We start from the raw sequence: 20,624 nt of genomic DNA, 5'->3' as shown, positions 1-20,624 counted from the left end.
TTACCTAAATGAACAAGACCAAGCCTAATAGCAACTTGGATTCCAAGGTGCATACAGCCCTCAGGTAATAGCGTTATAAAGTTTAAAGTTTAGTCTAAACTTTAGACTCTGAAGTAAGTTACAGTGAACCATTTACTCCCTGATAATGAACAGACTGTCTAAACGCCAGTACATGGTATGCTGGAGTTAACCGTATTATAAAAGCAATAAGGTACGAGAGGCAATAGGCTACTTTATCGTCAATGAAGTAAATGTTCCAGGGTTTGCCGCCACTATGCCGGGCCTAACCCTAACACTTTGGGGGACGATGACACAAACACATTGTGTCGTGAGAAGACTTGAGAGCTGAACAAAACGACATAATTTGTATTAACATAACCATTTATTTTCATTTACATGTCCTCGCTATCAATATTGCTCTTAAAAATATTTTTTTAAATTGCCTTGTGTAACAAAAATGTATTGAAACTTTGTTGCAGTGTTTCAGGGCGTTTTCACACATGTAGTTCGTTTGCTATGTTCCGATTCAGGGATTAATATGATAATATGTTGCAGTTGCTCCTTGTTTGGTTTGTGTTTACACTGCAACATTTAACATCGGACTAAATCTCGTAAACAAACTCCACTCGCTAGCAAACTGTTCTCTCATTGTTCTGATGCGGCTTTAATGCGGCTATGAATAGAATACAAAATATTTTAGTATTATATAGCAACCATGACAATATTAGACATAAGTAACAATAGTTGGGACAGCTGACGTATGTTTATTGCAGTCCTTGTTACTTATGTCTGATATTGTCATGGTTACTATGTTACTCTGCCCAAAGTGTACAAAAATATACAGTAAGATTGAACTGATGTATGGTAGGAGAAGACAATAGCCTATGCCATCCTATGACCACACATCTGATGCTCATCAACATACATCTGAGACAGTGCTTGAAGTGGAGAAAAAAAGGTGCCGGTACTCTCTTGCATTGGCAAAACCATTATGAAATTTGAGATTTCTACAGTGAAAAACAAAACTTGGATTGCTGGTACAACAACAATTTATTGTTAGCCTATTTATTAACAACGTAAATGCATAGCCTCGGGAACATATTTTATCAGGGGGGCGTGGCTTAATGTTGCGGGGCGGCAGGGACGGACTGGGAGTAAAAAATAGGCCCTGGACATTTATCCAGACCAGCCCACCAGAACCGGCCCCCGTATAGCTACGCCACCACAGCTGCCTGCTAATGCACGCATAGTCTGTGTTTGATGTGATGCTAGTTCGAGAGTTCGATACTTAAAGGCCAACTTTTTTGACCTTTATTTGAGCGCAAAATAGTTTTTTGAGCCTTGTGTAAAACAAAAATGGCTGTTTTTTAATTGGTAAAACCTTGTCTAGTGAAAGTGATGTCTTTTTTTCTCTATAATTTTCAGCCCCACCCTTACGTTTCTTATCCTCATTTTCCATCGTTATTCTTCTCCCGGTGTTCCCGATGGCCAGTCCGCTACTGTAGGGATATTCCGCGGTGGTGGATTTTAAAGTCATATCATTTTAAATTATTGTGCTGTCAGGGGGTGCTGTAGCACCCCTAGTTCCCGCAGGCGTACTGTATTTATTTAAACAAGTTTGAAGCTCATGATTCGTAGCCTACCCGATGTTTCTGGTTGGACTTTGACCTCTGTTGACGTGTCTGCCTCTGGCACACACGTTCTTTTAGTGCCTTTCTGAAGCCAGGCTAACATAATTACTTACAAACGAAAGTCGTTTAGTTTCTAGGTTTGAAAGCAGCAGTGAAACATCTGTTTTACTCAGGCATCAGTTGATGCTGTCTAGATAACTTTTTCGAATCTAGCTTAAGAGTAAAATGTAGAGGTGCCGGTACTGCGGACCGGTAGGTACCAGCCCACGTCGAGCACTGATCTGAGACCAGAAGACCATAAGTACAGCTATCATCAACTTGTGTGTTTCTACTTCTGTCCCCTTTACCACTCTTCATTTCCTAACTCTCTGACATCCAGCAGCTTCTTGGCTGCTCTGAAAAGCCCTTTTAAGAACCCCACAAATAATTCTACTTAATATACCTTAAAACAAGAAATATGTATCATAAATTCTATTCCCAGAAAACATATATGGAGAAAGCAAGACAATAAGCCATCAAAGTAGGTCACAACTCTTTTGTATTTCTTTCAAGAAAGATACATGCAGGGTTCAGAAGTTACTACATGTATCAGAGCAGGAAAGGTTTACTCAAGCTGTTCAACAGAGCCCTCAGTCAGGATCACTGCTCCACTGGAAACCACCACTCCTGTGGATGCCCTGGGGTCGTCAGTCCTGGGGTCCTCAGATACATCTCTCCCTGGAGAACAGACAAGCAAAGGGACAGTCAGTACCCAGCTTCACATACAATTTGATTGCTGACACATTCTTCTAGGGCTTCAGACACTAATCATTTATCCAATTGGATTAATTCTGTATAATTGGAATTGATGCAAATTCACATACTTTTCCTGAGGCATGACTGCGCACAGTTGGCGACAGCAGAGTGGCACACTGTGGCAGAGCAGTGGAAGAACACCTGGGGACAAAGCATTGTGTTAGAATGGTGACCAGCAGAACATCAAGGGCAGGGAGACATAGTTATGCTCTGGCACGGATTACCTGATTAGTCATAGGAAGCCTAGTTGACTGGTCAATAAAGGTGAACATCTTGACAACGAAGCGTTTGTAGTGTGAGGGGAATTGGACGTTGGGAGAGTTGCCCACTGGAACCAAAGTGGTCAGGTACTTGTTGTCATTCTGGTTTGGACAGCTTTTAGAGGAGGAGAAAGAGTGTGAGATGAACGGACAACATAACCATAGACGGTGACGATGCAGAATGCCTGACACCAGAGGACAGTTCCACGATGTGCACTGCGGTAAGTTTAATAAGAGGTGTACGGTGGAGTAGTTACCCGCCAACCAGGAGGTCCCACTGGGGCATGCTGTGAGGCAGGGGGCTGTTAGTGGCCCAGCAGCGGTTGAGGATCAGCACCATACTGCCGTCTGTCTTATCCTTAACACGCACCTCTACGTACACTGGATCCCGCAGCACCTTGGTAATGGGATAGTCTCCCATGCCATAATATGAGGAGTAGTACATGTTTTCTGTTGGGGAGGAGAGTTTGGGTTACTTTTCCCATCAGGACACAAGCAGCTCTGGAATACTGTCAAGACAGACTTGAGGCCACTCACCATCCCTACAGCCCTTCACTGTGCACTGGCCATTTGCCAGTCTGAGTTCGAGATTAAGGGGTCCTTCACCGTAAACGTCAAGGGGGTTGTTTTTGTCCAATATCTCGACAGTCAGAGTTTGTACGGACGTCCCAATGTATCTGATCTGGAATGCCAGCCTGAAAAGAAGGAAGTTCAATTCAGCCAATTTGAGAATTACATTTTAGTCAATTAAAGTGAGGTGAAACCACATTAAACTAACAATTTTAACCTGGCAACTTACTTTTAGTAAAATTATGTTAAAATGTTATTTACACATAATTATAGTTTTATATTATAGTTTTTTTTTATACTTGTCAACATCCACACGGGCATGTAATGGGCAGCTAAATAGGGAAGTCCACAGACAAATAATGTTCATTATTTTGTGAACCTCAACATCATGTAAAGATTAAATTATAATGGTATCAAACCTGCCTTAGATCATTTAGTGATCTGTTTGACACCAAGGAAAGTCTCATCTGCACCTACTTGAAATAGCTGTCCCTTGTAATGTATCCCAGAGGCCCAAAGCTGACATCATAAGAAGACTCCATGCTGTTCTCATAGACTATGAAATCATTTCCTTCCTACAAGAAACAAAATCATACAATTTATCAAAGTACCAAAATGTAGTGCAAGCTCCTCTAACAAACTACAAAATAGAGTACTTGATCAATTTTTAGAGATCAAAAATGTTGTTTTCATGAACAGCAACACCAGTTTATCTTACCATTGCAGAGGTTCCACAAGCTGTGACAGCAAACTGGAAGACTATAAAGGCAGAGTTAAAGGCAATGGGTCTGCATTGCGGGTCTACATCATTCCGAAGACGAACCGAGGTTAGGTCCAAAGTTGGAAGAGTGGCTTCTTTGGACACCACCACCACAATCTGACCGTCTTTGGTGGCCTGTACAGTCACTGATGAAGAACAAGAAACACTACGGTGAAAACCATGTAATAGATATTGACAACAAGGAGTAGATATTACATGGTCCAAAGCACTCACCTAATTTTCCATAGAAGCATCTCTGGCCATCAAAGCAACAGTTTATGGCTGTACAACCGGCTGCGGAGGTTATGCCAGATCCACATGTTATCTTGACACTTGGTTCAACGTCACAGTTTGGAGGTGTCAGAGGATTCTGGATATTAACGATCGACGACAATGTTGCAAACACAGGTGACATTGTAGCAGGCCACTGAGGCCGCTGGGTCGGAGGCCAGGAGGGCTTCTTAACCGGCCACATGGGCTTCTGGGTCGGAGGCCAGAAGGGCCTCTGGGTCGGAGGCCAGAAGGGCTTCTGGGTCGGAGGCCAGAAGGGCTTCTGGGTCGGAGGCCAGGCTGGCTTCTTACCCGGCCAGAAGGGCTTCTGGGTCGGAGGCCAGAAGGGCTTCTGGGTTGGAGGCCAGAAGGGCTTCTGGGTCGGAGGCCAGAAGGGCTTCTGGGTTGGAGGCCAGGCGGGCTTCTTACCCGGCCAGAAGGGCTTCTGAGTCGGAGGCCAGAAGGGCTTCTGGGTCGGAGGCCAGAAGGGCTTCTGGGTCGGAGGCCAGAAAGGCTTCTGGGTCGGTGGCCAGAAGGGCTTCTGGGTCGGAGGCCAGGCGGGCTTCTGGGTTCGATACTTATTGTCCCAGTTATTTTGAGCTTCACTCAAAACTCCCAGCAGGACCACCACCACCACCAAACAGGTGGTGCAACAGTGAATCTTCATGGTTTCACAGCAAAAAGAGACTGTTGAAGTCCATGCTGCTCCTGGTTCCACCTATATACAGGGCTAGCATTTTGTCCCGCCTCTAGATGATGTGAACCTGATTGGTTAAACACTTACTCTATCCGTCCAAGTGATCAGTCCAGTAGCCACAGATGGCCTGTTGATTCTTTTTACTTATCTTAATGTCAAAGTGACCTGAATGTTCGTTTGTTAGTAAATGTTTATTTTGCTAGTGCACTGTGACACTGTGTGTTCTAGTTACTGATGTCATTACATCATCGTTTCTTAGAATTGCTATCACACTTTTTAATAATGGCTTAATAGAGCTAAACCACCATTTAAGACATTTTAAAACCATCATCCTGAACATAACAATGTGTACATGATCTATTATATCGATGAAAACATACTGTACTATCCATAAGATGTAAGTTTTGTACAGTATTCCATAACATTAGATTTTAAATGAAACAATAACTCTGAGGTCAATTGTCAGATTCTATTTTAGATCATTTACATGTAGGAGCGATGTAGATAATAGAGTAAATTAGATAAAGTGTAGTCTAAACATGACTTCAGATTACAACACATTGAAATGAAAAGCATTGACCCTGCTCTCAACTGCTCTGGGACAGGATGAACTAGGCTACTAGTTGATTAAAGTAAGTCACACTACAAGTCATCTACTTTCTGATATAGCAGGAATTAAGGAATTAAGGGCCAAATAAAAATTATCTTTGAGACACATTGAAATGAAAAATGTTTCACCTTAAACATTTTACAGCTAATGAAATGCCATGAGTGGGAGTGGGGTGCGACTGGTTAATCACAGACAGGTTTATGGTAGAGATATTATATGACAGATATGCACTATGAAACATTAATATTGTATTTACATTGAACAATTTAACATTATGTAACTTAAATTAAGTAATCAAAAAGGTAATTTGCAAATTCCCTCAAACTAAGTCTGACAGTCTGTACTTTTAAGTTAATGTACAGTCAAAACAACAAATGTGTCACTGATATTTGTACTGTAAACAGTTGAGTTTACGCCCTGACAATTTAGGACTGGGTCAAGTTGGTGAGCAGACTACTGTATATTTAACAGAATCAGATCAGAATCAAGATGAATCGCCTAGTAAGTGAACACAAACAAGGAATTTACTCTGGTGGGAAGGTGCATACAATAAATAAATGTGGATTAATGCACTGGCTGTATTAATTGTACACTGTACCCCCTGGCTGGAGGCCCAGGGGGGTGTTCCATCAACGGAAAACCCATGCAGGTTTATTTCGTTAGTCTCGGTTACTTCAGTGAGTGTTCCGTTCCATTAGGTGGCTTATTCTAGTTGTACCGTCGCGTCGTATACCATCCCGACCAAGATTTATTCAAAAAATTACAAAAAATTACTACGTAATTTGGTTTTCATTAGCCTTATTATTAACAACTTTACTCTCCCAGAAGAACAAGGAAGAAGGCATTTTAACCCTCCTGTTGTGTTGACAAATTTTCAGTTTTCCCTCAAAAAATGTAGTTGATCAACTGATTGTCATGAGGTTTCATGGCTTTGTCCTTTGTCCTTATAGGCCAAATCTGAACACACAAAATACATTTGGATGATTGCCATACAAAAGTTGTATTTAACTTTCGTACACCTGTGTACAAATTATTGGGGGAGACTACAATTAGTGTTTAAAATTGAGTTCAGGCACAGCACATGCCCTTTTATCAGATGGACACACTTGTGTCCTGTGTTTGAGCACACCCATATACTTCACTCCCATTGTAACGGATCCCCGTATGTATCGTGGCATTAAACTTACTGCTGGTTGAATTTACTCCTTTATTTTCTTCCTTTGCATAGAAAAACATTCTGTAAACTGGTAAACCATCACCACCGTAAGAGCTGTAGCCTCATACGGGTCCATTGAACTATAAAACTTTGAAAAGGTATGCATGTGCATCCGTTCGTAACAAAAGGTGGAATCGTACTGACAAGTTCACATTAACACACACCAAATCTGCGATACCTTTTACCTTGTCACAATAAAAGTCCTAATTATATGTAAGAGAGAAAGTGGCATAAAACATCAATGAATTCTTCAAACAATACATTGTCATTTAGGCACTCAAAATATCACTAAGGCAAATGCAAAGCAGGCAATCAACCCCAAATAATAATCTGTCTAACGGGTTATTTACACCCATTCTTGGCTTCCATGGCAACTCCCACAGGAACCGTTCCCAAATAGAATCTTTCGCTTTCTGGACACACACACCTGTTAGCATTTTTACGAACAATCTTGACATAGTTCCAACGATGTACATATCTTTTCAGCAGCTTTTGTGTATTACATTTTTAGGCATTGCTCACAATACATTCTTTGGCAGCACAATGACCAACTGACATACTGTATGTGAGGCTCTTGATCATATTTTTGATAATGACACCTAAAGAGGGCCGTCACTAACCACTGATCAATTAACAATGATTAAAGTTTACAACTAATGATTTCAAATTGGTATTAATTGTATTCTGTTTTGAATGTTCTGAATACAATAAACAATGTTTGATCTATCCCCTGCTATTATGACCAAGGCCGTAGCCATGGAGTCAACATTAGGGGGGGGGGGGGGGGGAATCTGCTGGGGGGTCTGAGAGTCCCCCCCTGAAAACTTTTTAAGTTTGGTTATGATTATATTTTAATGATAATTTTGGACAGCGTGCGTGGTTGCCTATCGTAGCGTAGCACAATTATATTTGATTTACATTTGTATATCAATATATTGGGGGAGGGGGGCATTTTGACCAGATTTGAATATTGGGTGTATGTCCCGCAATATATATTATGATTACGGCCTTGATTATGACCCATGGTCATGTCCAGAGGCGAACTATGCCGATCTATGAATTGTGTTGCTTGAATCATTGATAAACCGTCATTATGCTGTTTGCTAAAGCTTTCTTATGCCTTCATAACCATAAGTTTGTTTTTTGTAAGACGCGACTAGAAAATGTCTGTGACACTAGTGTAAGTCTGAGGTCACAATGTTATCAAAGTGTATAATGCCATGCAACTTTGAACAAGGAAAATAGGAGGATCGTCAAGGCCATTTCTATGTGGCCTTTCTGAAGACTAAACAAAAGTTATCCGGCACCATGAATGCGGCATCTTCTTTCTGTAAAACTATGTTGATTGTCACCCCCCCTCCCATATTGTGATACTATTTAACTTCCCTAACCTGCACCTGTGGAAGAAATTTAGATTTCCTTTGTGCTTACATTATTCACTAATCAAGAGAACTAGTCATTGAATACTAGTTAGTATGTTCTCATGTAAGCTTGCTATTAATAAGAGTAGATTGTGTCTATGTGTCAGGGTTAATAGATGTTTGAGATCAGGAGAAAGTACTGGCTAAATGTTCCTTGTCATGACTACAAGGAGAGCTCCAACTATGAACTCTGTAGTTTGAGTGGTCATGTGTTGGGAGCTGTGAATCTCTTTCTCTGAGACTGTTGTAACATCATTACTGCCTGACTGTCACTATCTATGTTTACATTCTTGTGCCCTATAAAAGATGGTCCTCCTCCTTCAGAACCAAGAGATACATGATTGAGACCTAAGCCTGGTGTTGTGTTGTCATTTATTGGCAGCAGTCTGGTTTTCTCTCCCAATTTGCAGATTGATAAATACTTGATTGATACTACAGACTGATAAATCCAGAACTCAACTGAACTTAGTCACTCCGTTTATGAAGAGACGGACGAAACACTTTTTTCATCACACCTTACATATATGTAATAAAAATAAAACTTTGTCTTGAACTTTTATTTGGTAATTTACTTCATTGACTTGGTACTTTCACAGCAATCCAGTACACAAGAGGCTTCTTCACACTGGTTAAGAGGAGATAAGACAGGAAACTGACAGAGAAGATGCATTAGGGCAGGAAGTATCAGAAGTTGAAGACCACACAGAATATGATCCGGACAAAGAGAAAACCAATGTAAAACAATCAAGTGATGAGGAAGAGTGCACTGCTGAGGTTGTTGTTACATTCTGGTCAAAGAATGGAGTTTGTCTTGGTCTTCATCCCCATTTGAGAGGACAGGTCTGTTTTTGACTGAAAATTATATCAGGATGGCCCAAGGGCCAAAACAGGTTGATTTTGTGCCACTAACTAAAAATGTGTAATGATTTCAAAAACAAATATCCTTGTTAAACTTTGACACACAGTAGTCCGCGATAAATCGCGAAATATGTTTCATCTGAGTATTTGTAAAAAATAATGGTCAATAAGGCCTACAGTCCATAAATAGATAAGTTACAAAAAGTGTAATGTTCAAAGTACTGAAGTTGATCAAGACCTAACGTAATATTAGGTGATAATATATGGATTATTACAGATTTATGAACACCTATAATAGGGCGGGAACACAAAAGTAGTTAACATGAAACGAACACAACAGGAGGGTTAAAGGTAGGAATGTGTAGGCTATTTATGATTTTGCTGGTGCTCGGTTTATTGTGTTTTATAGATTCAAGATATTTATTATCATGTATATGGTTTAACAAAGTTAGTCCCACGGAAATTCTTTAGCGCAATGTCCTCCTTCCACAAAAAAACACAAAAAAGAGAGAAAAATATATAAACACACAGTCAGAATAAAATAAATTCAAATAAGGTACATCAATGAAATGACAGTTTCTTGAGTGTTTAAAGTGCGTTGTTTGCAAATATCGCAAGTCATAGTGCAGTATGTGGGTGTCTGTGTATGCGTGTGTGTAGTGGGGCTGTTTTTGTTATGTAGTGGCGGGGGGGAGTGGCTTGTGAGGGAGCTGGCCAGACGGCCTGCGGATAGAAGCTGCTTGTTAGTGTCTTTGTTCTGGATTTCAGACTCCTGTAACGTCTGCCCGATGGCAGTAACTAGCAGAGTCTGTGCTTGGGGGGTGTTCTGTCCTTAATGATATCGCAGTGTCCATATGACTGACGTGGTAAGGACGCTTTCGACAGTGCCTCTGTAAAAGTTGCTGAGAATTTTGGTTGGCCTGCCAAATTTCTTCAGCCATTTAATTTAAGCAATTTAAAGGTTTTCACTAGTGGTGGGCATAGATTTTTTTATTTTTAATATAGACTAATCCCCACAGTGCAATTCGGCTAGGTATACATCCGCACTAAAATATCAAGGTGAAAGTTGTCATAGCTTGCGTAGTAGGCCAGACCCAGCTCCCAACCAAACTTTGAGAATAGATTAACGGCGATATTTTTGTATCGCCCGAAAAGAGTCTCAAGTTAACGCAGCACGTTAACGCCGCTAACGGCCCACCACTAGTTTTCACCCTTTCCATGTCGGCCTCACCAACGTACAGTGGTGTGTGCTGCACCTTCTTCCTCATTGGGTCGATAATCATCTCCTTGGTCTTGTCTGTGTTCAGGGAGAGATTATTAGTTAGACACCGGGCCACAAGTTCCTCCACCTCTATTCTCTTCTGTACGTTGTCTCAGCCCCACCATTGCCAATGCTGTTGACCCACATTCATGCAAATGATTATGCAGCCATTTCTCTACTATATTGGTTCTCTGTTAAATTGTCTAACCACCCCAAACAATCTAAACATTTAGTTAATAACAGAATCATTGCATGCACAAAAGTTGAGCCAGTTGTCATAATTGTAGGCTTAATTCACCACAGCGGCTGTACATTTGCAATGTGCTAGCAGTTTGGACATCAGTAACACATTAATTTATGTAACAAAATTCACTTATGTCTACAAATAATATATACACTTTATATTGTCGTTCTGTTGGCAAGCCAGCCCCTTGGGAAACGTGGCATAAAAAATAAAATAAACGTTTTGTCTTTTGACCTTTACTTTGTAATATTTTTAAACAACCAACCGGAAATAAGATGCCTGATGGAGGCTCGGCTTAATTCCTCCAGTCGGCACGGTACAGCCGTGATCCCCGCTACAGGGATGGGAAAGAAAACTCGCCCCGGAACAGGAGGACGTAGAACAATACTTCAGCTCTCACCGCCTGGCCTTCGTTGTGGGACTGTCGGAGGTACTAGAGGAGAAGCTTTAGGTTCAGGATCAGACGGTAATAATGAGAATTACGTTAGAGCTTGCTACAGTATTAATATATTTGTGTAGCTCTAGCTGGAACTCGACTCGTGTGCAACAAGCTAACAATAACATTAGCTATCATGCGCCTTCAGCATTGGGCCCATTTTCTGATCTGTCTTGGCTAGGTAGCATGCTACATCGCGAGCATACAGTTGCATACAGTTAAGATACTTCGATTGAAAATATTAGGCTACACTAGCTGAGTTACAAAGTTAAAAGTCTGTGGACTATTGTAGCCCATACTATTTTGCCTTGCCCGTTCAGTGAACAGCTAGAACCCAACTTCAACTTTGTCCTTATTGAGAAGTTAGCTAGCTAGCTAGCTAGCTTGTTATAGAAACGTAGACCACGTTTGTTGTGTATCAGAATCAGCAGATACAAATTACAAAGATAAAACATAATTTTCTTTGAAATTCTAGAAGTCAAAGACGAACGGTTGCTGACCGAGGCAAGGGCCAGTAAAGTTACCTTTGCGTTCAATATATTCGACATTCAAATGCATTTAAGGGACCGTCTGTAAAGGGCAGTTCCAAAAAAATCAAAATTTTCTCACATAATTTCCGTACTCAACTCGGTGTGTTAAGTGTACAGCACAGCAGGAGGGTTAGTCTGCGGAGAGGAATTGTTTGATGTATTTTCGGTCGTTTTTTTCTTTAATATCTTACAGTAATTATAAAAAAAAGATTTCATATATATAACAAACCTAATTCCCGTGGATTGACCCTCCTGGTGTACGCTTTCTGACACTTGGTTTTGTATGATTTGGACATTTTATACGGTAAGCTTTAGATTTGTTTTTAAATACAGAACTGCACAGCAGATGGATGCTTAAATGCTGTTGAATGTCGAATATTCAATATCAATCTTGAAACTAACTTGCCCACGGTCAGTTGCCGCGCTGGGTTTGTCAAGTTGCTGTTACTACAATGTCTGATTGTAGCATAAAGAAACGTCATGTGCTGCAAGAAAAATGACACTAGCTTGTTGATATTTTTTAATTGGTTTTCTTAATTTGTGTCGTGATAACTTGAGAATCGCTTTTACCTTTTAAATTGTAGACAAAATGTGTTGTTAAAGACGAATTATGTTCGATGTTATGCAATTCAGTTGGCCATTCCATCACACCAACCTCTTTCATACCTTTTAGACTTCCTGGCTAACTTCCTGTATCGTTAAGCTACTAGTTCTATCATTGATAGAGCTTGACAGACTATTGTGTTTTGCAGAGGAGCAAGAGGCTAATTGTGATGGGCATAAATTAATAGAAGAAGAAACTACAAATATGAGGACCCCCGCAGTGAAGGCAACAGGTGAGATCACATCATGTATGCACTCGGATGTCGGGTTTATGTTGCCTTGGATTGACACCTTGGATGGTCTTATGAGAGGGAGAGCAGGAGTGTACGATCAGAGCACATTACACTACCTCAGCCCTTTGATCTGTTTTTAGAGGGCTTGTCCCTCCTAGGGGCATATGAGGACAGTGATGACGAGGACACAGATTATCAGCCCACAACTGGGAGATCTCAACACAACCAGTCAACGGACATTGACAGCACGCTTGCTAACTTTATGGCTGTAAGTATGAAACTTTAGGGAACCCTTGACCCAAGTCTGTCACATGTAATGTTGATGATTCCAATATATTCATTGTTAGGAATGGAACCTAATCATATCCTTCCTTAAAAGTGCCTTTTTACTAGTCAACACACAGATAAACATGTTGGGGTAGATTTAAAAATATATATTTGTAAGGATTGATGTACATTGGAAGCCACAAGTTTAAAATAACATACAGATTTTGCTCTCATGGGAAGCAATTTGTAAAGGAAGACAACAAGGTAATGAAAGTGATTTAGTCACTGACGCTGCCTCAAGTCGCATCAAGTTAGGACACATCTAAAACTAACAAAACCTATTGATTAACATAGGTTTAAAAAAAATAATGGGTGTAATATAATGATCATGTTTGTTTTTAAGATGTTTTTTTTCTACAAAGGATAATTTAATCAGACATAAAAATAAGTTATAACCCGTGAGAGCTGTTACAGATTTGTCTGTTGTTTAATCTGACAGGAAATCGATGCCATCACCACACAGCCAGGTTCAGAGGAACCTTCGGCAGACCCACAGGCCCCAGCTCCTACCCCCCCGCGGCCTGAGCCCAAGGCCCACCAGCTGGGCACGGACAGGGCAGCAGAGCAGAACAGTACTGGGGCTGAGTTTCAGTATAACACTCAGTGTTCATTAGCTGGAGGTGATTTAAAAAAAAAAAAATACAACCTTTGTCATATCATCATTATTGCTGACCTTTCAGCTTTCATCTATACCACCGAATAGACTGTTTGGAACAGGAACGCATGGTTGGTGATTACATACTAACTTTGTGTGCCCTGTTTGCAGTTGGGGTTGATATGGGGGATTGGCAGGAGGTCTGGGATGAGAATACTGGTTGCTACTACTACTGGAACACTTTGACCAATGAGGTTGCCTGGGAGCTACCTCACTACCTTGCTGACCAGGTGCAGGGCCTACAGCACTATACAGACAGGTGAGGTGCTACCTGTTTCTGAGTTGTTACTATAGGCTCACATAAAAGTGACGTGGATCTGACTTTTATATGGATGTTGGAAAACTGGGATATGAAAGCCCGCTGTAAACTCAAATTGGATGACATTTATTTTCTTTTTGTAGCGCAACTGTCAATGGGAATGGTACATCCCAGTCTGCAGGGTATTACTCTGAGCAGAACACATCCACCACCAGTGTCCTGCCATCCAAGAGGGAGACAAAGAAGAAGGTAATTTTATTGTTGATGTTGTGCCTGCGTTATTCTGACACATTTTGGCATGCTGACCCATGTTACCAATAAATACAATAATCAGGACCACTACAGTAAAACCTTGAAAGATCCCCATATGATGTATCTGAAGTTTCTATCCCAAAACTTGGGCACGCCCCTTTGGAGGGCAAAAAAACCTTTCCCCTGCCCGCCACCCATTATAAAGTCATACATTTTCTTTGAGTCTGTTGCTTTTGTGTTGCCAAAATGCATGATAGTTGTTGTTCTATCGGATGCAGTAATCGAAGAGGAGACAAGCCTGGGCTGTGCTTCTTTAGAATTTTGTCCGATAAAGAAAGCCCAGAGAGGAGGAGATGTTACCTCTCTCTCCGGGGAGGGCAAACAATGCCAGCCGTCCAAATAGACACGTATTTGCCGCTAACACTTCATTAAGCTCAAATAAAGAATATACAGGTATATTAATTATGGTATTTTTTTGCCATAAAACACATCTTTATGTAATCAGTTTGACACAGTTTGTAGTGTATCGAGGCGATCAACTGCAGTGGTAGTAGTAAGTTAAACTTAGCTAAATAGTTGGGTTGTTGTCCTTGGTTTTTATTTAAGTTTTTCACAGCATCCCAACATTTTTGGAATTGAGGTTGTAAAAATGAAAGGAAAAGTTGACTTTCCGTTTGAATAGTTAGCAGTTTTTTAGGCAGTTGGTGCTGTATATGGATCGCAAGTGCCCAACACTTGCAGTTTGTGTCCATGTCTTGACTTTTCTTTAGCTAAGAGGTGATCCAAAGAAACGTGGGAAAGTACATTTGCCGGCTTTTTCTGCGTCTCAACTGTGTCGAAATTTCTAGCCACTGGGGGACCAAAGGCAGGCTAGGGGAACTCGTATTAATGTAAAATAACCTCCTAAAGTGAACATTTCATGTCATGGGACCTTTAACACCCTATTCTCTAAGTCTGCTTAGGGTTCTACAAGTATCTTCAAATTAACAACCTCAATTTACTGAAAGGATTCAAATGTTGTTCCTTGCAGGAGGTGATGGAGAGTGTTGTGGCACTAACTAGCGAAGAAGAAGAGCATCGTGGTGTGGCTGCAACCCTGCTTGCTCCTCTCATCCCTTCTGAGGTGAAGGAGGAGGAGGATGTTTGGAGAAAGAGGTTGTTGGGGGGGCTAGATGACAAGGAGAGCAGCCTGGACTCTGACGTAGAGCGGGTATGCCACCCAGGGTCCCCTGCTGCCCCCCTCCGTGACCTGGACACCCCCTTTAGCCTCAGTCAAAGAGAACAGCGCAGCAGGAACCAATCACAGGACAACTCTGATGCAGAGGAGGAGGAGCCTGAGGAAGATACCATGGAACTGGAGCTGGCGTTGGAGAGGAAAAAGGCGAGTAATAAAAATCTGTTGAGTTTTGAATTTCAAACAATGTTCTGTACACTAATACACTGTGGTTGTTCTGTTAGAGTTGACTGTCTCCTCTTTGCCACACCCTTAGGCTGAGCTGCGTGCGTTGGAGGAGGGGGACGGCAGTGGAGGGGGGTCAAGCCCGTGTTCGGAGACCAGTCAAGAGCCCTCTGGCCTCCGTTCCCTCCTCCAGAAGAAAGCTCGGTGGAAGACGTCCTTCTTGCGCACAGCTAGCCCTGACTCAAACAGCAGGGAGTCAGACGCACAGGACAAACCTGAGACCAGTGAGAAACAGATCTGGGTCAAATGCACAATGTTCATGAAATTATTTGAATTCCATTTGAAAATGTTTGTCTTGTGGTGCATTATGCCGTATATTGTATTGAATATACAGATTTGACTAATTCAACCTGAATCACAAATGAGCTGTCATATAATAACATTCTTGCATTAAGTATTGTTTCTAAGTATACAGTATTAAATACATAAAACGGTATTAGGAATTGCTCATTAACGCATGCATCTATAGATATCTGTCCTAAGGATAGGGTCAACAAACCACCTCCCAAAAGCTTTCTGAACCTTTGATAACTGTTCTTTGTGTGGCCCTCAGCACATTCCAAAATCCTAGAGAAGGCTGTGGAGACAGATGAACAGGAGGCAGCGCCGGGGGAGGAGGAAGCCTTGGCTAAGGCCACTCCTAAAGAGGAGGTGGAAACTCCTGAGCTCAAGGTACAGCTACAGTTTGAAAATGTTAATTTTTTTGGAACATTCCAAATTACATTTCCAAATAATCTATAGGTAAATCTATAGGTGCTAAAATTCTAATGTTATTGTATGCTCAGTTTCAGATTGGAGAACTAGCCAACACTTTAACCAGCAAGATGGAGTTCTTGGGTATCAACAGGAAGGCCATCTCCAACTTTCAACTGCTTCTGTTACAGACTGAGGTGAGAGGACTATACCGATGGCTCAACTTGTAACCAACCTATTATCCCACAATTATATTTTGAATGTCAAATTCTAAAGGTTTGCTATTGGCTTTTCATCCACCCCAACTCACAATTGTTCCGTTTAACCTATTGCACACATCTCTCCCACTGTTGTGCAGCGCAATCTTCTTGTCTCATCTTTCATCCCAAAAATCGAAAGGTCTGTCTTTGTTTCTCAGATGCGGATCGCCGACTGGCGTGAAGGGGCTCTGAACGGGATCTATCTCCGTCGCAGGCTGCAGGAAGCCGCTGAGCACATAAAACATTACGAACTTAACGCCGCCCCTAAAGGCTGGTCCTGCCACTGGGACAGGTACGCGCTCCTTACCTTTCACAACTCTAACTCCTCCCTCCCCCCCCATCAGACGGTGACCCCCCTTCAGTCCTGGGGTCACAACCTTTTGTGACATGATATGGGGAGATGTTTACCAATGCAAGCGGGAAAAAGACCCCAAACAGACTGTTGAGGTTTCTGTGATGCCCGGCTGTCACTGTACCCGGTTAAGGAAGCAGCCACACAGGCCAGAGAGACAGAGGACCCCTGTCCTGTACTCCTAGCCCAGACTCTGTAGACTGTTATGGGGTCCAGTCAGTGGAAAGGGGTATGGTAGCTCTAGGAAGGTGGTCGCGTGCGAGAGCTTTGCACTTTACAGGACTACAGCCCCCAGAATGCAATGTTGGGCGAATGATTGACACAGAGTGACGCCCAGGAAACGTGGAGTGTCACAGGCGTGAATAAAAGCGAAGACGGAGCGTTGACGGGGACCCAGCAGGTCAGACCAACTCTATTTCCTGTTTCCTGTTATTTTTTTCCTTGATTGTGAAACATTATTTGAATATTTCTGGTGCAAGAACTTTGAGTGCTTGATGGAAGAACATTCCTGGTTTGGTTGTTGTGGATAATGATGCTCTCTCTTTGGCATCAACACATGTTTGGGGGGGATGGTTATCAGAATCTGTGAGTATTTTGTTATGACAACCAAAATGTCCTCATTTCTGAACATCTGAACGCTGCTGTTGATCAACTTTACAGTACCCAAGCTGATTGTTTTTGGTTTATTTGATTTGATAAGGTGGGTTCCCTATACATGTCCCCAAACCCTTCTCCAATCTGGCCCCTTCCCTGGATGGCTAATATAACTGTCCAGCCTAACATTGGCCCTCTCCTGCCCTCAGGGCAGCAGGCTCCCCCTCTCCCTTATCTCACCTGATCAGGGGACCATGCGATGCAGCCAGATGCCAGCTCAGCAATTGAGATTCTGTCTTCTATCTCTGTTGTCCCACTTTCTAGGGAGCACAGGCGCTACTTCTACGTGAATGACCGCACCAGCACCTCCCAGTGGGACTTCCCAAACAAGGAGACAGAGGAAGAGGACCAGAAAGGCAGCCAGACCCCCCAGCCCAGGGCTACCAGTGACGGGGAGCCCGCACCCCCTGCCGTCGCACCGTCAGGTGGGATTGCAGGTCAGTTGTCAGCTCCCTCAACTGGACCCAAAGAATCATTTTTTCATGGATCATAATTAGCTTGCCTCTTCAGTAATGAGAACCTTCACAGACCTCTACTGTACCACTGTTATTCTAATGAGAAACTTGCATAGAATAGTTATAGTCAAGATTCATGAACATTAATGGAAGCAGACTAACTAAACCTTTTGTCCGTTTGTTTATTTGAAAGGTTCCTCCACCTTTTCCCCCATGCCCCCCCCTGAGCCCGTCCTCTGGTCTGCACCTCAACCCCCCCTTCCCCCTGACCAGCCCCCTCCCCCTTCAGACTACCCCCCACCACCGCCTCCTCCCCCTGAGTCGCCTCCCCCACCTCCCCCTCCTCCAGACAGTGACGATGGAGAGATCATGGAGGTAGAGATGGAGGATGAAGAGGGCGAGCCCCCAGCGCCGGGAACAGAGGAGGATGGCAGTTTAAGGCCTCCCTTACCCCCTGGCTCTTCCAGCACCAAGGTAGGGCGCCTGTTTCATCAAACATGTCCTGACAGTTGACTCTGCTCAGTGCTTTTTTAATGTAATAGGATATCCTGTTTAGAAGATGCTCCAAAGTGGCTCAGCCAGCGTGTGCAGCAATGGAGGGCCCATTTGGAATCTGGAACCCTTGCTTTGTGACCATGTTCTACCAATTAAGCTTCAAACTATATTTCCAATCTTCCTTTCTGTCTTCCTTTTGTGAACAGAATGTTGAGTCCTCAGTTTCCTTGGGTAAGGGTCATAAACGCAAGGCTGCCGGAGCTGGGCAACCTTCCAAGGCAGTCACCATAGGCAGTAGTCCAATCCTATACACCCAAACTGCCAGTGCAGGTGAGGACGGACAGTTTTGCCTGTCAATCCGTTCACAACACAGTCTCTGTAGTCATGGGGGACCTGGAGTTGTAACGTTGTTCCTGTTTCCTCCTCAGTCCCTGTAATGTGTGGAAGTGCCTACTGGAGTGTGCCTGTAGTGGCTGCCCCTTCCCTGCCGGCTGAAACTCTTGCACCGCCTCTCCCTCCACCCCCTACACAGCCCCCCTTGCCCACCTCCCAGCCTCCCTCAGACCCCCCAGGAGCCAAAATGGTGGCCACAGACAAGACCAAGAAGCTAAAGAAGGATAAGGTGAGGGTCTATTTAATGTGGTTAGTTTAGTTCAAGATGGATGTTGCTAAGTGACAACATTTCAGGCAAGTCTCTAGTACATAAGGCCACACATCAAGCATTGAATCGTATCACTCAAGCATTAAATCACTCTAAACATCGCCTCCCTTTATCCATCTGTCTGCCATCCCCTGTTCCTGGGTGCAGTCGAAGAAGAGTAAGACCAAGATGCCATCGCTGGTGCAGAAGTGGCAGAGCATCCAGAAGGAGTTGGACGAGGAGGAGAAGAGCAGCTCCAGTGACGAGGACAGAGATCAGTTGAACAAGAGGGGCATCGAGGAATGGAAGCAGCAGCAGCTTGTCACGTAAGACATGGCAACGCAGACCCTGACCTAGTCTAGAAGAAATCTACTTTGCCTTGTAGTCCGTGACCAGATGGTCAAACTCATTTGGCCATCATCTTTGAAATGTGCTTCTTGGTTAATTCTAGTAGGATTGCCCAGGCCATGTGTACTATATTCTGTTTCAAAAGGTCCTTTTCATGGTAGACGATGTCATAAAATGTTTTTTAATGTTTATCTGTTCCTACAGAGGAAAAGCTGGGAGGAATGCTAACTTTGAGGCCCTCCCAGAAGACTGGAGGGAAAGAATGCTGAAGAAGAGGAAAATGATGAAGAGCAAATAATGTCTTTATGCATACATACATACATACATACATACATACATACACGCACACACAAACCTGACTCCTTAAAATGTTGCCATCCCCGTTTCTAACAATGGACAATGATCAGTGGGCAACTTGAACAGGGGTCTTTAGACCCTCTTATCGTGTTTTCCGCAAATTCATTGGATTAGTTGGAATTATCTTGTGAAGACTTATTGACTAGCAAACCCACTCTTTTATAAGGTTCCTGTACCTACTAAACCTTTATCCACCACCTCAAACCTAATATGGACCCTCTCTGCCAACAGTTTAATAATTAGACAGGTTAAAAATAGGGAGGTCTATCGAAAGCTAGATAGCAAATCTGTACCTCCCATACATTTTCAAATCACAAGGTGAAATTTTCTTATTAACTTTTAACGTTGCTGTAAGATCTGTGCTTTACAGAAATAGGACCTTTCATTTTGAGTGCAGAAGATCAGAGCTGTGTTTCCATTACCCTTATGTGATTGCATTGCATATCCTATTTTGTTCTCAGTAAAGTATAGATGTTGTTGAAGTTAAAAACCAGTGGTGGGACCCTGTCATTGCTTTGCTTTTCTCAACATTTTAATACTCTACTGAAGACAGGTGAACTGACCAATATATCTGTTAAACAATTGGTAATTTTGTCTGGCATTTTCTTTAGTGCAGTTTATTTTATGTGATGTTCTCTTGTCCAGTTGCATGATAAAGCGTCCCCAATACTGATGTGCCAATGGCTTTAACATTAATCTGTGCTGGTCATTTTGTAATTTGTCAACAATCACATAATCAACAATGGAGACTTGGTTTTGTGTAGAGGGATGGTCCATTTTCTGATGTCTGTTTAGCTGCTGTGTACAGCTGGAAGTCTTAGTACAATGTGTGATCCTGGTGTTCATTGTGTTTGGGAGGGAAGGGAATGACAACTTCATTGTATATTTTGTAAAAGAGTAAAACTTTTTGAACTTCTAGATCTGTTTTTTTTTGTTATTGAAAGTTTGACATTTGTTGTTCAAATGTATGCTGACAGTTCTGTTTTCGGATTAGGTCCTAAAACAGAAGACATTCGCACACTG

The 20,624-nt window shown here is 42.4% G+C and overlaps 2 protein-coding genes and 1 long non-coding RNA gene across 5 annotated transcripts; 1 reads left to right on the top strand and 2 right to left on the bottom strand.

Moving 5' to 3' along the window:
* Positions 1–2,151: 2,151 nt before the first annotated feature.
* LOC146258186 (zona pellucida sperm-binding protein 4-like) lies at positions 2,152–4,978 on the bottom strand. Its single transcript, XM_084671788.1, has 8 exons — positions 4,251–4,978; positions 3,975–4,162; positions 3,734–3,831; positions 3,224–3,381; positions 2,944–3,136; positions 2,651–2,801; positions 2,495–2,567; positions 2,152–2,348 (listed from the first exon to the last, which is right to left on the bottom strand). The coding sequence occupies exons 1-8, from the start codon at positions 4,951–4,953 to the stop codon at positions 2,236–2,238; spliced, it is 1,677 nt and encodes a 558-aa protein (XP_084527914.1). The 5' UTR covers positions 4,954–4,978; the 3' UTR covers positions 2,152–2,235.
* A 3,778-nt stretch (positions 4,979–8,756) lies between these two features.
* Positions 8,757–11,693, bottom strand: LOC146258185 (uncharacterized). Its single transcript, XR_014729742.1, has 4 exons — positions 11,554–11,693; positions 10,859–11,038; positions 10,328–10,385; positions 8,757–9,571 (listed from the first exon to the last, which is right to left on the bottom strand). It is a non-coding gene; the product is annotated as an uncharacterized LOC146258185 (long non-coding RNA).
* On the top strand, positions 10,891–20,519 carry fnbp4 (formin binding protein 4). 3 transcript variants are annotated; one of them, XM_084672479.1, is made up of 17 exons: positions 10,891–11,023; positions 12,312–12,395; positions 12,536–12,663; positions 13,162–13,342; positions 13,489–13,636; positions 13,780–13,885; positions 14,919–15,269; positions 15,379–15,571; positions 15,901–16,019; positions 16,133–16,237; positions 16,459–16,592; positions 17,571–17,743; positions 17,955–18,235; positions 18,463–18,586; positions 18,685–18,878; positions 19,065–19,222; positions 19,449–20,519. In XM_084672479.1, exons 1-17 carry the CDS (start codon positions 10,936–10,938, stop codon positions 19,540–19,542), a joined length of 2,661 nt encoding a protein of 886 aa, XP_084528605.1. In that variant the 5' UTR covers positions 10,891–10,935; the 3' UTR covers positions 19,543–20,519. The 3 variants fall into 3 exon arrangements, with proteins under 3 accessions (XP_084528605.1, XP_084528604.1, XP_084528603.1); XM_084672478.1 differs by having other exon boundaries at positions 10,927–11,059; positions 17,571–17,731; XM_084672477.1 differs by having other exon boundaries at positions 10,927–11,059.
* The last annotated feature ends 105 nt before the right edge of the window (positions 20,520–20,624 follow it).

Source organism: Hypomesus nipponensis, chromosome 14 (assembly GCF_054491055.1).
Source record: "Hypomesus nipponensis isolate SF chromosome 14, ASM5449105v1, whole genome shotgun sequence".
NCBI classification, from domain to species: Eukaryota; Metazoa; Chordata; class Actinopteri; order Osmeriformes; family Osmeridae; genus Hypomesus; species Hypomesus nipponensis.
This window is presented reverse-complemented; position numbering and strand designations above follow the sequence as displayed.

Bases quoted from the DNA above. Each gene is read 5' to 3' on its own strand.
- LOC146258186 (XM_084671788.1), bottom strand. From the start codon at position 4,953: ATGAAGATTCACTGTTGCACCACCTGTTTGGTGGTGGTGGTGGTCCTG. The intron at 4,163-4,250 runs GTGAGTGCTTTG...GTTCTTCATCAG, and splicing joins ATGCTTCTATGGAAAATTAG to TGACTGTACAGGCCACCAAA. The intron at 3,382-3,733 runs GTAGGTGCAGAT...CCTTCTTTTCAG, and splicing joins ACAAGGGACAGCTATTTCAA to GCTGGCATTCCAGATCAGAT.
- fnbp4 (XM_084672477.1), top strand. From the start codon at position 10,936: ATGGGAAAGAAAACTCGCCCCGGAACAGGAGGACGTAGAACAATACTT. The intron at 15,270-15,378 runs GCGAGTAATAAA...CCACACCCTTAG, and splicing joins TGGCGTTGGAGAGGAAAAAG to GCTGAGCTGCGTGCGTTGGA. The intron at 16,020-16,132 runs GTACAGCTACAG...TTGTATGCTCAG, and splicing joins TGGAAACTCCTGAGCTCAAG to TTTCAGATTGGAGAACTAGC.